The sequence below is a fragment of the Nicotiana sylvestris genome, chromosome 3 (genome assembly GCF_000393655.2).
Source record: "Nicotiana sylvestris chromosome 3, ASM39365v2, whole genome shotgun sequence".
NCBI lineage: Eukaryota > Viridiplantae > Streptophyta > Magnoliopsida > Solanales > Solanaceae > Nicotiana > Nicotiana sylvestris.
The window spans coordinates 45,587,243-45,603,202 of NC_091059.1; the positions used below are offsets into that span (position 1 = coordinate 45,587,243).

At 33.6% G+C, this 15,960-nt stretch overlaps 1 protein-coding gene across 1 annotated transcript; it reads left to right on the forward strand.

Moving 5' to 3' along the window:
- The first annotated feature begins 9,202 nt into the window (after positions 1 to 9,202).
- LOC104222692 (U3 small nucleolar RNA-associated protein 18 homolog) lies at positions 9,203 to 15,752 on the forward strand. The gene is made up of 2 exons (XM_009773962.2): positions 9,203 to 9,500; positions 13,842 to 15,752. Exon 2 carries the CDS (start codon positions 13,860 to 13,862, stop codon positions 15,519 to 15,521), a length of 1,662 nt encoding a protein of 553 aa, XP_009772264.1. The 5' UTR covers positions 9,203 to 9,500; positions 13,842 to 13,859; the 3' UTR covers positions 15,522 to 15,752.
- Positions 15,753 to 15,960: the final 208 nt, after the last annotated feature.

The following is a 15,960-nucleotide window of genomic DNA, read 5'->3' on the forward strand; positions in this document are numbered from 1 at the left end:
CACGCCCCTAAGTCTAAAATTACCTAACGAAGCTATTCGAACCATCAGAATTCACATCCGAGACCTTTTACTCATAAGTCAACATCCGGTTAACTTTTCTAACTTAAGCTTCTAAATAAGAGACTAAGTGTCTCCTTCCACTCCAAGACCACTCCGAGCATAGAACAACCAACACGATATGATGAAATACAAGTGAACAACACATAAATAAGCATAAATGGGGAAAACAGGGTTGTAATTCATGAAACGACCGGCCGGGTCATTACACTTATAAGGATTTTTAACATACTTAGATTCCACACATATTTGACATTTTGATTTGTCGCATTCAAACTTAGGCAATACTTCAAGTTAATCATTTTACGCAAGGTTTTATAATTTACATGACCCAAACATATATGCCATAAATTATTTGACTCAAGTAAGTAAGAAGAAACTGAAATATTATTATTATTCTCAACAACCATTATATTCAGCTTGAAAAGGCCCCCAATGAGGTAACCTTTTTATACAAACATCTCATTCTTACTTATTACAACCTTATCAGATACAAAGACACATTTAAACCCATTCTTAACAAGAAGTCCAACAGAGACTAAGTTCTTTCTAATATCGGGAACATGAAGGATGTCGTTTAGAGTCACCACCTTGCTTGAAGTCATTTTTTGAAATATCTTCCCACATCCTTCTATTTTGGCCATTGCAGAATTTCCCATAGAAAGTGTTTCTTTGGATCCAACGGGAGCATATGTAGCAAACGCTTCTCTAATGGCACAAACATGGTGAGTGGCTCCTGAATGAATTTACCACTCCTTAGGATTTCCCACCAGATTGCATTCAGAAAGCATAGCACGCCAGTCATCAACATATTCATGCTTTTCAACCATGTTCTCTTGAGCACGATAATCTGTAGATTTGTGTCCAGTTTTCCCACAGTTGTAGCACTTTCCGTTGAACCGCTTCTTGCTTGGGCTGTTTTTCGGTCCAAAAACCTGCTTCCTCTTTCTCTTATTTTGAGGAGTATCCTCAACAATGTTTGCTCTCATTATTATTGAGTTTCCACGGCCTCTCTTTTCAGCAGCTTTGTTGTAATATTCGATTCTCAACCGAACAATGAGATCTTCAAGTGACATCTCCTTGTGTTTATGTTTCAAGTAGTTTTTGAAGTCCTTCCACAAAGGAGGAAATTTCTCAATCATCGCTACAACTTGGAATGCTTCATTGATGACAAGACCTTTAATAAAAATTCTGTTAGTAAAAATAATAAAACTAATACTTTCAACGTCAGTATTAATTCGAATTATAGCTTCAGCAAGGAGATCGTGAATAATCACTTGCAATTCCTGGACTTGGGTAATAACAGACTTACTATCTACTATTTTGTAGTCCAAAAATTTAGCGGCAACAAATTTCTTCAACCCGACATCTTTAGTTTTGTATTTCCTTTCAAGCGTAATTCACAGTTCTTTTGACGTCTCCACATTACTGTAGACATTATACAGATCATCCTCTAGTCCGCTAAGAATTTAATTCTTGCATAGAAAATCAGAATGCTTCCACTCCTCAATCACGAGAAAGCGCTCATTCTCTGGAGTTTCGTCGGGCAGAACAGAAACATCTTCCTCAATGAACTTCTGTAGACTTAAAGTCGTCAAGTAGAAGAACATCTTTTGCTACCACCACTTGAAATCAATCCCGAAAAAAATTTCGGGTTTTTCTGTCGGTGCCAGTGCTAGTGTTGTTCGGCTTGTCGATGCATTGGTAGTCATCATAGGAACAATCTGGTTCCCGTTTTCATTCGCCATTTCTGTAAAAAAAATGACACAAACAAACATTAAAATCACGTAGATTTTAATCTCCAATGGAGTAGAAAACCACAAAGGTTTTAGTCTCCAAAAATAGTGAGTATAACACAAATACAAGAAATAATTTAAATTCCTTAAGCTTGTTAGTAAACTGTATTTGTAAAAAAATTCTGGAGAAGATAAAATAACATATAAACAGAAATGTAAATGAAATAGAATTTAATCCGAAAGCAAAATTGATAATATGGGATGAAGCACTTATGGAAAAGTGTCAAACGATCGAAATAATTGTCCGGAGTCTCATTAATGAACCATTTGGTGGGAAATTAATGGTTTGGAAGGTGATTTCTATCGACAAAAGCAGAGGCTATAAAAGCTATCTTGCTAAAGTTATACTTCTGGCCTCAAATGAAAAGGGTACAACTGACAAGAAATATAAAGTATAAGAACAAATGTAGTATTCTGTGTCTTCTTGCTTTGTTTTGGAAACGGAGAAGAGCATTTAATAAATATGATTTGGTTTTCCCCGAACACTTGTTTATCAATCCCAATGATAATAGTAGTGCATTTAATAAGAGAAGAATTTATATCATTAGATTAAAACGCAATTTGTGCAAATCACATGATAGAATTAAAAAGATATCTTAGCTATCAAAAATGAATATGTTGATCAACTAAATAAAAGATTGATTGCAAAATTTTATAATAAATATAAAATATCTTTCAGTTTTTGACTCAGCAGAAAATGATACCAATAATTACTACCAAGATGAATACTTAAGTACTTTAAAACCAAATGACCTTCTACCATATATGTTTGTTGTCAAGTTTATTATTTCTTACATATGTTAGTGTCACTGTGTATATGATAAAATTGATCTTCCATTGTGTATAGGTTAAATTTGAAAAACAATGCCAGACATGCTACTGAAAATCTTAGATGCGCCGAATAGCTTATGTAATAGCAAACATATAGTGTATAGAAGTTTTGACAATAACATCATACATGTAAAAATTATGATACTGGTCAATGTGCTTCTAAGTATATTATTATCCCTGAATTCAATTTTCGTCTTCCGAAAGTAAGGAATATCCTTTTAAATTTGTGTGAAAATAATTTTAGTATCTTTATGTTTTGCAAATATAACAAATAAAGCACAAGGACAACTTCCTAAATATTGGACTATATCTACCGCAATATATTTTCTTGCACTAACAATTGTATGTTGCACTTTCAAGAGGGATATCTAGATCGACAATAAGAGTTTTGGTTAAGGCAGAGCAACCAAAGTATTAGGAGGAAACATACACAAAAAATTATTGTCCACAAAGAAGTGTTCGTTAAGAGACCATCACATTAAATACTTTTAAATTATAATACATAATTATCTAACTAACATGACAAAATTGATCATTTGTGTAAGTCTTTATGATGTCTTTTTATTTTAAATTCATGTATTATGCTAATGTAATAATATTTTTCGGTATTTAGATGATTGTTGTATTATTATACATAAAATTTCTCTATTAATAAAATTTTATTATTCCTTCATATAAATAAATATTTAAATCATCACGTGCCATTATTAACGTGCAACACACGTTTATAGATACTAGTACTATAAAAAGTACAAAGACACTTAATAAAATATCGTTTGTCTTTTTTACCCTTTAAAATAAATTTTACATTGGATAAAATAGTCATTTGATTTCTCTAGTATTAGTAATATGAATAATTATATATTTTCTAAATATTTCGAAATTCGAGATCAATTAGATTTTGTATATTATATTCTTCCTTTTTTGAATTGTGTGACATAATAAATTCTTCGAAGAAAAATCAAAATAGTATGTAAAGTGTTTCAAAAATGTCGTCTACATAAACTTTTATTCACTTTTACGTCTTGGATACTTTCACTTGTCATACACTTCAATAATTGTAATTCTAAATTTTTTAGGTAATATAGCTAAAAGTTTTGAGCGATTTCAGTTTCTTTTAGCATAAGAATTTTTGTTTTATTTCTAAACCCGTAAACTTCCAAACACATAAACCTCTAAACTCATAACTTTGGAGCTTGTAAAATTTCGAACTTGTAAACCGAAAGATAAAAAAATTAAAACTGAAAATATATAATAAAAAAATCTTGGGCGTGGGTGGGGAGTGGGGGTGGGAGGAGGGTGTGTGCAGAAAAATACAAAAATAAAAAATTTAAATTACAAAAAAAATAACTTTTTTAGTGTGGGGCAGGAAAGGAGGAGGGGGTGGGGGTGGGTGGTGTAGAAAAATGAAAAATAGAAATTTAAAAATTACAAAAAAAAAGTAAAGATTTTTTTCGGGTGGGTGGGCGGGGGGGGGGGGGCAGTGGGGTTGGCAGAAAAACGAAAAAAAATAGAAATTTGAATTACAAGAAAAAAAGTAAAAAAATAATATTTTTTTTGCGGGGGGGGGGGGGGGAAGAAGGGGAAATGGGGATAGTAGGCTGGGTGGCGACGGAAAAAAAAACTGAAATTTGAAGAAAAAAAAACCTTTTTTGAGAGAGGGGGAGGGATGGGTAGGTGTGGGGTGGGGTTAGGTTGATGAGTGTGGAGGGTGTGGGATGGGTAGGTGTGGGGTGGGGAATAAAGCGGGGAAGGTTGAGAAGGAATTTTCGAAAATGTTTTCCCTTCTCTTGATAAGGAAAATGAGTTCATAAGGAAAATATTTTTCAAAATATTTAAGCCAACCAAACATGGAAAAATTGAAAAATATTTTTCGAAAAATATTTTCCTTTGTACCAAACACACCCTTACTTGTAATATTTTGGCCCGCATGAGAAACTACTATGCTCTATAAAGCATTAACTCCCTAGTATGTACTAGCTTCAACTAGCTATTAATATATTTCTCAGACCTAAGTATTTCAACTGGAAAAAATATAACCTAAGTATTTCAAAAACTACTGTAAAACAAAGAGCTCTGTCTATTGAACTATAGGCTTCTATCTATCCCATAATAAAATAAGATAACTCTATGAAGATCCCTTTATATTCCGGAAGCTCGTAGCATTGGTCCCGATAAATCCCAATTATTTAGTTGAATCTGCTTGTAGTAGTCCATAAGCTCAATGAGTATTAACCAGTAAAGAAAAATAGCATTTGAACCAAAGTTTGACTGAACCTTGCTTCAGAGGTTGCCTACATATCCTTGGCTATAAAAGAATCATGTTAGTGTAGTTCTGGAAGTTTTGGTAGCTGAGACTACCGGGAAGCTGTGATTTCACTGTTGTTGCTGCTTGCTGAACTCCTTATTACACCAAAATTAAAATGAAAAGACTAACTAAGTCTATCAGCTATGAACTACAAGATACTTTTCTATGAGCCTTTTGAAACTTGATCTTGAGTGTTGGCTGGTTCTTCACACAGACTCTAATCTGATCATTGATGCTTGCTAGTTGCATGTGCTAGTTCATTTTTCTTCAGCTCTTTCGGATCGAGACGAGATATGCAGAGCTTGTGGCTTTAGTCATGTATTGAGGTCCACATCTTTTCTCCGCTTCTGCACTTTGGATTCACTTCTTTCTTTCTTTTCTTTTCTTTGGATCGAAACATCTTTTTTTGGTCATCTCGAACCTTGTGCCTCGAGGTATAACCTGCTCAGGCACCAAAACAAACGAACGAAATTTTTCTGCCCCAATTTTCACTAGGAAAATTTTGTGAGTTATTTGTAACAGAACTCTATACTACTTCATTATTAAAAGTAATAAAAGGTTGGGATTGGTGTTCCCTGGGAAAACAAAGACAAGGGAATAGAGACCCTATGTCTAAAATAAAATCAACTAGGGAGTGTAGACCCTATGTTGGGAAAAACGACTAGGGAGTGGAGACCCTATGTGTGAAACAAAGTCAACTGGGGAGTGGAGACCCTATGTTGGAAAAGCGACTAAGGAGTGGAGACCCTATGTCTAAAATAAAATTATCAACTAGGGAATGGAGACCCTACGTCTAAAATAAAATCATCAACTATGGAATGGAGAGCCTACATTGGAAAGTAGACTAGGGAGTGGAAACCCTATGTCTAAAATAAAATCAACAGGGAGTGGAGACTCTATGTTGGAAAAACGATTAGGGAGTGGAGAACCTATGTCTAAAATAACTTCAACTAGGGTGTGGAGACCCTATGTTGGAAAAGAGACTACGGGAGTGGAGACCCTATGTCTAAAAATCATCAACTAAGGAATGGAAACCCATGTTGTAAAAGAGACTAGGGAGTGGAGACCCTATGTCTAAAATAAAATCATCAACTAGGGAATGGAGACCTTACGTTAGAAAAGTAGACTAGGGAGTGGAGACCCTATGTCTAAAATAAAATCAACTAGGGAGTGAAAACCCTATATTGGAAAAGCGACTAGGGAGTGGAGACCCTATGTCTAAAATAACTTCAACTAGGGAGTAGAGATCCTATGTTGGAAAAGAGACTAGGGAGTGGAGACTCTATGTCTAAAAATCATAAACTAGGGAGTGAAATTCACCTGTCATAGAATTGCTCTGTTATCCACCTGCCATTTTATACTTTGGTTAAACTGGCTTCTTTTTATTTATCAGGTACTTTGGTTCAAATGGCGCGGTTTTTGATGCTCAAGGACATGGCCCTTGATAGGAAGGTGTGGAGGTCGAGCATTAGGGTTGTAGGTTAGGGGGTAGTCGAGCATTTCTTCTCGCTGCGTCGGCTAATCTTATAGTGTTTTGTCTAGGACTGCTAGCGATTTTTGTTGTGTTTCACATTTTTTTTCCTGTCTTTCACCTTTTGGCCTTTTCAATTATTTGTTGTATTTTAAGATGCTGATGCTATTTTTCTGGTTTCTGTTGTCATTACGAATCTATTGTCTCTGAGCCGAGAATCTCCCGAAAACAATCTCTCTATCCATTCGGGGTAGGGGTAAGGTTTACATACATTCTACCCCACTAGTGGAATTCTACTAAGTTGTTGTTGTTGTACTTTGGTTCAAAAAGCTATTTTTCTTAGTCGTCTTTAAAAGAATGTTAGCAGTCAAGCGACCAAAGTGAATGTATATTTTATATGTAATTCTGAATATCGATTTCTTAATATTATAACTAAGTTTTACATATTTGGGACTTCATAAATACTATACTATAAATAAACAAATCATATAGCTAATAACGTCAAAAAATGTTTGGAAAAGTTATAGTTTAAAAAAAATTGTTTCATACTGCAATATTGCTATTGGCCAAACTCGTGACAACTGAGGACTATGTGATGATGTGAATAGACTGAGAGAAGAAATAATTATGGATTTTAGTCATATGCTTCTTAGAATAGGTCAAAATTGACAGCCTGAATCGCTGACAAGATGGTACTTTTAACAAGTACTATTAAACTGTAATTTCAAGAAAATATGATGTATTGTGCAACTTTCCAAACATTTGATACTTATTAGAGTCAGATTCAACATTTTGGCACTTCCGCACTACTCACTATTTTATAAGATATAGACCTAAAAACTCTTTTATTGTCGTCTTTGGAGAGTTGTTTTGCATTTTGTTTCGTTTATAGTTGCATCTTGTAATTGTATTTTGTTGTTTGAGATTCTATTGGGTTGTTGCTGTTGTTGTACTTTGATTCAAATGTTATTTGAAAAATGGGTCGAAACCAATCCGAAACATGTCCGAGCCCCTCGGGACCACGTTCGAATATTCCAACAAGTCCTATAATATAATACGGACCTACTCAAGGCCTCAAATCATACATAACAACATCAAAACGATGAATCGCACCTCAATTCAAACTTGAAAAACTTGAACTTTTCAATTCCCATAGCTCGTGCCAAAATATAGCAAATCAACCCGGAATGAACCCAAATTTTGCACACAAATCCCAAATAACATAATGAAGTTATTCAAATTTCTGGAACCACAATCCGAATCCGATATCTACACAGTCAACTCCTGATCAAACTTATGAACTTTCCAAACCTTTAAATTTTCAATTATCGCCAATTTGTACCGAAACCTTCTAGAAACATCCAAATGAAAATCCAGGCATACGCCCGAGTCCAAAATCACCATCCGAATCTAACGGAATCATAAAAAAAGTTCAATCCGAGGTCAAATGCTAAATAGTCAAACTTAGTCAACTCTTCCAATTTAAAGCTTCATAGTTGAGAATCATTCTTCCAAATCAATTCTGAATAACCTGAAAACCAAAATTGACGATTCACACAAGTCATAATACATCATACGGAGCTACTCATGCCCGTAAACTATCAAGCGAAGTGCACATACTCAAATGATCAAATAAAATTAAACTAATAAAGTGGTAATAAAAATAGATTAAAAATCTATAATAACTCAAGTAAATATTTAAAATACCAAAACTAACTTAAAAATTATGCGGGTAAAAAATTACGTGTTTACAGTATTAATAATACTTTGTTTGATATACCGTTTGAACTTATGCATTAGTTATGCGAGTATTAATTATACACCATATTTGTTATTGTCCCATGCATAACTAATGCATAGGAAATCACGGTATTAACAATGCAATGGGTTTTAATGCATGCATTATGATAACTATAATCTAATCTAACGGAGCAATGCATGCATTAAAAATAGGGTGTTAACAATTCATGCATTAAAACCCATTGCATGCATTAAATGACCCCATTATATTAACAACCATGGTATTAACAATGGATGCATTAAAACCCATTGCATTGTTAATAACATGATTTCTTATGCATTAGTTATGTGAGCACCTAATTTCTGCTCCACATGGAGATTACTCCTAAAAATAGTCCAAAAATAATTTTTACTATTTTTATGAATTTTAGAAGTTTCTCTTTATTTGGTTTTGCATTTAGTTGCATATTTAATAGCTTAAAATAATAGAAAACACCAAAAAATATTCAATGTTGCATTGTATAAGTATTTTATATCTTAATTGCATTTAGAATTTAATTACACGAGTTAATCGCATTATTAAACAAAAAATCACAAAATATTAGTCATTTTACATTTTTTTAGCTTTTAGCCTTAAATTAGTAAATTCATTTCATTAGTTTTAAGTTGATTAATTATTTAAATGTTAGGAATAGATAATTAGGTTTAATTCAATAAATTAAATTTGATTTAGGACTTAATTTAGGTTTTAATTAATTTGGTTAGGATTTAAAATCAAAGAAAATCAAAGGAAAAGAAAACAAACAAAAGAAAAGGGGGAAAGTTTTTAGTTTAAATCGGATTGGGCCAGTCTCAAAGAGCCCAAACGAATTCCCATATCCGCCCAATTCACCCCGACCCGCCTGGCCCATTCTCTCTTTCCCCCTCATTAAAAGTCCTTTTCCCCCTTAGCCCTAAAAAAATAAATAAAAAATCCCCCATTTTCTGGAAAAAAAACCAAGCAGCCGCCCCTTATTCCTCCGTCATCTCCAAACAGACTCCCCTTCTCAAAATAAAAATACAGCACACCCTAGCCGCTCCATCACAGACCTCCTTCATTAAAACAAGGTTATCTGGAAAAGAAAGCTGTTTCGAAGCCTTGCTCCTTCATTTGGTATTTCTGGAAAGTTAAAGGGTCTTTTGGGCTGTTGGAAGTATTTTTTTTCTCTGCCGATTGTTGCTGGGGATTGTTAACTGAGCTTCATCTTCTGCTTCTAAGTTTTATTTGGTTATTCCTTGTTGGTGAATTCATCTCTAGGTATGTTTCACATTTTAAGCCATCTAATTGAATTGATGAATGAAGATCAGCTGTTTTGATACCGTGTCATAATTCCAGCCTATTTATTTGCTTACTGAGTGGTTCTAATTTGACCATATGTGTTGTTATTTGTTCGTTTAAAATGAGTCAAATACTCGGTAACATATGAGTTAATTTCTGTTAGGCAACATCAATTACTGATTATTGTGTTAGCCCATCTTTGCGCAGTAGTTAATGACTTCATATCCATTTGGATCTATGAATTTGAATACCAGTGGACTAAATATATGTATGATGAAGAAATCAGCTCAATGAGGTGGATGTGTGATTCTGCTGCCACACGATTAGGAAAAGAACAATGTGTACCTCTTGTGTTGTATTTTGTAGTTTCACCAATGTACTCGTCTGGGTTTAAAGTGATAGACTCCTCCTGCTCAATTGTTATTGATTCATTATGTGATGCTAAACTTGAAACTATGTTGTTTTAATTGATTTAGCAGTTTTTGGTGTTATAAGAACACAATTTTAGTAGTGGAACGTATGAATCAAGTGTTAATTGTGTTAAATCTGTCTTCCAAAATGAACTCCAATGCGGCAAAGGCCCAGAGAATTAGAATCAATTAATACCTCATACTTTTCAACAACTCTTTCCATAACTCATGACCTTTACGGTCAGTCTCAAACATAGAGAATGAATAATTTCAAACACCGTAGTTTGCTTTAGGCGCGTAATTAAATCATCACGACTATGGGTACGGTTCCCGTGACATAGTCGTGATACATAATCCCCAATGCGGGTGCGCATTTCATGAGACCTGACCATTACTTCAAACAATAATAAAATTAACATGTTGTAAAACACGGGTGCGTTTCACGTGGCGTTATCTGCGATGTGTACAAAAATAACAAGTGCGCGACACCGCTACTTGTTTAAATAAACTCTATAATTGTTTAAAATACCGCTACTTGTTTAAATAAACTCCATAATTGCTTAAAATAATTAAAAGCGGTATAAAAGCGATAATGCACAAAAGCTTTTAAAACATGTAATAATAAGATAATTAGGCCAATTATTAATAGTTGAGCGACCGTGCTAAAACCACTGCTTATTAAGATTTTCAGTTAATTACTTAAATATTCCTTACTTTCTTACTTATGGAGCTGTTATTACATGGCAAAGCAAATAAGGCCGAAGATTAAGGGATAAAAATCACAAAGAAAAAGATTAGCAAACACGGTACTTTTTCGATTAAGATGCACTATAATCTAATCTAACCAAAACCTTAGAAATAGAAGCAACCACAATTTTTTTTGTAACTAACCTAAAATTTGTTCGTACAATTTAAAAAATAAAGATAGAAACTTACATAGGCGGCGAGGAGCAATGTACAAGGAGAGGGTTTTGCCTTATTTTTTGTTAAAAAAAGAGTTGTTCGAATTAGGGCTTATGTTTGTTCTTTTACATGGAATTTGGGCTCGGGTCAGGTCAAGGTTTCCGGTTCAAGATTTTATTTCCTTTTTAATTTTAAACATGTGCATTAGGTCGATGGGACTTTTTAGTGTCATAGTCGTTCAACACTTTTAGCGGTTGTTTGGTAGGGTATATGAGAATAATGATAAATAGGATGTGTTAGTAATGTTGATAGTAGAAATGCTTGGATTAGTTATGCTGGCATGAAATGCTGACATATTTCTTATTCATTGTTTGGTTTGATGTATTAAAGCATTGCACAATTTCTAAAAGAATTATTTGTTTGTAAAAATACCCTTATAACCATTCCATCACTTTATCTTTTTAAAAGAAACATATGTTGAAGAATATTTTTATATGAAAAGGTTTAAAAACAATTATTTGATTTGTCTACCTATATTGTAGTATAGAACTAGATATTTATTTATAAAAAAGAAAATATGCTAAGTATTTATATATCAACTAGGGATTTAATTTTATTTCACACTTTTTTGGATTATTAGGAAAATAAATTTTGAATTCAAAAAATAAAAAATAAAAACGAGTTGATTACAAGTGCATTCCAGTACGTAATAGTAGAGTACAAATTTATAAATTTACTATGAAGAAATTGTAGGAGTATAGATATCAATAGTGAGAGCAATTTCAGTATTAATGCTGACATATTTCTTATTCATTATTTGGTTTGATGTAGGGTACTTGAGAATAATGATAAATAGGATGTGTTAGTAATGTTGATATTAGAAATGCTTGGATTAGTTATGCTGGCATGAGATGCTGACATATTTCTTATTCATTGTTTGGTTTGATGTATTAAAGCATTGCACAATTTCTAAAAGAATTATTTGTTTGTAAAAATACCCTTATAACCATTCCATCACTTTAGCTTTTTAAAAGAAACATATGTTGAAGAATGTTTTTATATGAAAAGGTTTAAAAACAATTATTTGATTTGTCTACCTATATTGCAGTATAGAACTAGATATTTATTTATAAAAAAGAAAATATGCTAAGTATTTATTTATCAACTAGGGATTTAATTTTGTTTCACACTTTTTTGGATTATTAGGAAAATAAATTTTGAATTCAAAAAATAAAAAATAAAAACGAGTTGATTACAAGTGCATTCCAGTACGTAATAGTAGAGTACGGATTTATAAATTTACTATGAAGAAATTGTAGGAGTATAGATATCAATAGCGAGAGCAATTTCAGTATCAATGCTGACATATTTCTTATTCATTGTTTGGTTTGATGTATTAAAACATTGCACAATTTCTAAAAGAATTACTCCCTCTGTTCCAGTTTATGTGAACCTATTTCCTTTTTGGTCCGTTCCAAAAAGAATGATCTCTTTCTAAATTTGGTAACAATTTAGCTTAAACTTACAATTCTACCCTTAATGAGAAGCTTTTATAACCACACAAGTCCTCTGGACTCTTTTTGACTCTTCATTTTTTCTTAAACTACGTGCCCAATCAAATAGGTTAACATAAATTGGAACGAAGGGAGTATTTGTTTGTAAAAATGCCCTCATAACCAGTTCATCACTTTATCTTTTTGAAGAAATATATGTTGAAGAATGTTTTTATATGAAAATATTTTTAAAAAATTATTTGATTTGTCTACCTATATTGTAGTATAGAACTGAATATTTATTTATAAAAAAGAAAATATGCTAAGTATTTATTTATCAACTAGGGATATAATTTTATGTCACACTTTTTTGGATTATTAGGAAAATAAATTTTGAATTCAAAAAATAAAAGAAAAATGAGTTGATTACAAGTGCATTCCAGTACGTAATAGTAGAGTACAGATTTATAAACTTACAATGAAGAAATTGTCGGAGTATAGATATCAATAGCGAGAGCAATTTCAGTATCAAACTAATCCAAACATTTCTAATATCAACATTACTAACACATCCTATTTATCATTATTTTCATGTACCCTACCAAACGACCGCTAAAAGTGTTCAAGGTCTATGACACTAAAAAGTCCCATCGACCTAATGCACATGTTTAAAATTAAAAAGGAAATACAAACTTGAACCAAAAACCTTGACTTGACCCGAGCCCAAATTCCCTGTAAAAGAACAAACATAAGCCCTAATTCGAACAGCTCTTTTTTTAACAAAAAATAAGGCAAAACCCTCTCCTTGTTACATTCACATTTTCTCCTCGCCGCCTATGTAAGTTTCTACCGTTATTTTTTAAATTGTACGAAGAGATTTTAGGTTAGTTACCAAAAAAATTGTGGTTGCTTCTATTTCTGAGGTTTTGGTTAGATTAGATTATAGTGCATCTTAATCGAAAAAGTACCGTGTTTGCTTATGTTTTTCTTGTTATTCTTTGTGATTTTTATCCCTTAATCTTCGGCCTTATTTGCTTTGCCATGTAATAACAGCTCCATAAGTAAGGAATATTTAAGTAATTGACTGAAAATCTGAACAAGTAGTGGGTGACGAGCACCACTAGCGCACACTACATATTTGTGAAGTGGCTCCAAAATTACAATGAACATATATATATAGATACATACATTTTATTTATTTAAGTTCTGATGCTTTAAAAAATATTTACACAATTAGGTCACTTAAAATGTAATTGCAACTAATTTGATTTGTATGCTAATTGCGTAAAGAATTTTTATAGTATCAGTTCAACTGATGGTGTAAAAATTCATTGCACTTTCAATGCAGTTAAGTTAAATTTATTATTGTGGGTTCGAATGCATTGCTTTTGTGATGTTTAATACAACAACCACAACAACTCAACGAAATCCCACAAGTGGGGTTTGGACTTTTGTGATGTTTAATGATTTTTAAAAATTGACGGTAATAATTTGGAGTCTATCTATATGTGCAGTGATATCAATCTTGGGAAATGGCGAGCTTGATATCGCAGAATGCTTCTCATACCATCGGGGTTGAAAAGTCTAAAAGGAAGGCTAAGAAGGAAGTAAGTGAGAAAGAAAGTAATAGGAAGAGAAAGAAAGAGCAAAATGAAGAGAATGATGAATTAGAAGTCGAGCAGGAGAAGGAAATGAAGAAGCTTGAGAACTTATTGTTTGGCTCCTTGTACAACCCTGTTGGGTTCAGGAAGGACGATGAAGAAGAAAAGAGAAATGATGGCGAATACGATTCTGCTATGTTCTTTGTGGACCGGTTTGCGGATAGTGCTTTGTCTGTTTATGAGGGGGATGCACAGCTGGTGCCACAAGGTATCCACATTGTGGGAAAGGAGGAGCGGAAACCGGTGTGGGTAGATGACGAAGAAGAGAAGACTAGTATCAAAATAGCAAGTGTGAACAGATCGAGGAAGCTGAGGAAAGAAGAGGGTGAGGATGTCATATCTGGTTCCACGTACGTGGCGAGACTAAGGGCTCAACACGCTAAACTTAATCCAGGCACTGAATGGGCCCAAATTGATTCTCAAGGCAGAAGCTACAGTTCTGATGATGAAGATTCTGACGAGGAAAGTAAACATACTGAGGGCTACGGTTCAAAGAGTGTCAAGTTGGTTGGTGATATTCTTCAATCAAACGAAGATCTTGTTGTCAAAAGTCACACAAAGTTGTTACCTGGGCTTCTTGAATATTCGAGACTGGTTGATGCAAATGCACCTGATCCTTCAAATGCACCAATAAATTTTGTTCAGTTCCACAGGAATTCTCAGTTGCTCCTTGTTGGTGGGTTGGATAAAAAACTCAGATTTTTTCAGATTGACGGGAAAAGAAATACAAAGATACAGAGCATCTTTCTTGAGGATTTTCCAATTAAAAAGGCATCTTTCTTACCCAATGGGTCTCAAGTTATTATATCAGGAAGAAGAAAGTTCTTTCATGTCTTAGACTTGGTCAAAGCAAGTGTAGATAAAATAGGTCCTCTAGTCGGCAGGGAAGAAAAGAGCCTGGAAAGTTTTGAGGTTTCTCCTGATTCAAATACTATTGCTTTTCTTGGTAATGAAGGATACATTTTGCTAGTTTCCTCCAAAACAAAGGAGCTAATTGGGACACTGAAAATGAATGGAACTGTTCGCTCAGTGGCTTTCACCAATGACGGACAACAATTATTGAGCTCTGGTGGAGACGGCCAGATTTACCATTGGGATTTGAGAACAAGAACTTGCATTCATAAAGGTGTTGATGAAGGGTCCATAAATGGTACGGCTCTTTGCACTTCACCAAATGGTAGTTTGTTTGCTGCTGGTTCAGACAGCGGGATAGTAAATATTTATAACAGAGAAGAGTTTTTGGGCGGAAAGAGAAAACCAATCAAGGGGATTGAGAATCTCACAACGAAAGTGGATTTTATGAAATTTAATCATGATGCTCAAATATTAGCCATCAGTTCTAGCATGAAGAAAAACAGCTCAAAACTAATTCACATTCCATCATTTACAGTTTTTTCAAACTGGCCTTCTCCAAATCGAGCCGTGCACTATCCGCGCTGTTTGGATTTTAGTCCTCATGGAGGATTCATGGCTATGGGAAATGCTGAAGGAAAAGTGTTACTGTACAAGTTGCATCACTACCATGATGCATAGTTTGTTTGTTTAATACTGTTGCCATTATGAGCTACAGATGTTTTTGTTAGTGTAGGATGGAGTTCAAAGGCATGATTTCCTTTCAAATTTTGATGTAACAGTATTATTTAAAGTATGGCAAGATTATCTCTGTGATTTTGTTAATTTTAGCAAAAGGTTTGCTCTTAGCAGAGAATTCTTCAAGCGGTAAAGACTGAATGGTTCTCTCTAATTCCTAGTTTGGGTTACTATTGATGCACTTTTGTGCAAATTACATACAACTGCAATTTTAAAGTAATTACTGCTGCTAGTTAAAGTAAATACTGTGTAGTAATAATAGTAATTTTACCTGTTTTGCTCTTTTATTTATCTTTACAGTTGAGGCTGATTTGTACATGGGTTAAATTTCAATCTTAAAAATCTTGCCTTTCCCCCCCTGTTTGTACTCTCGTTGTTTTGG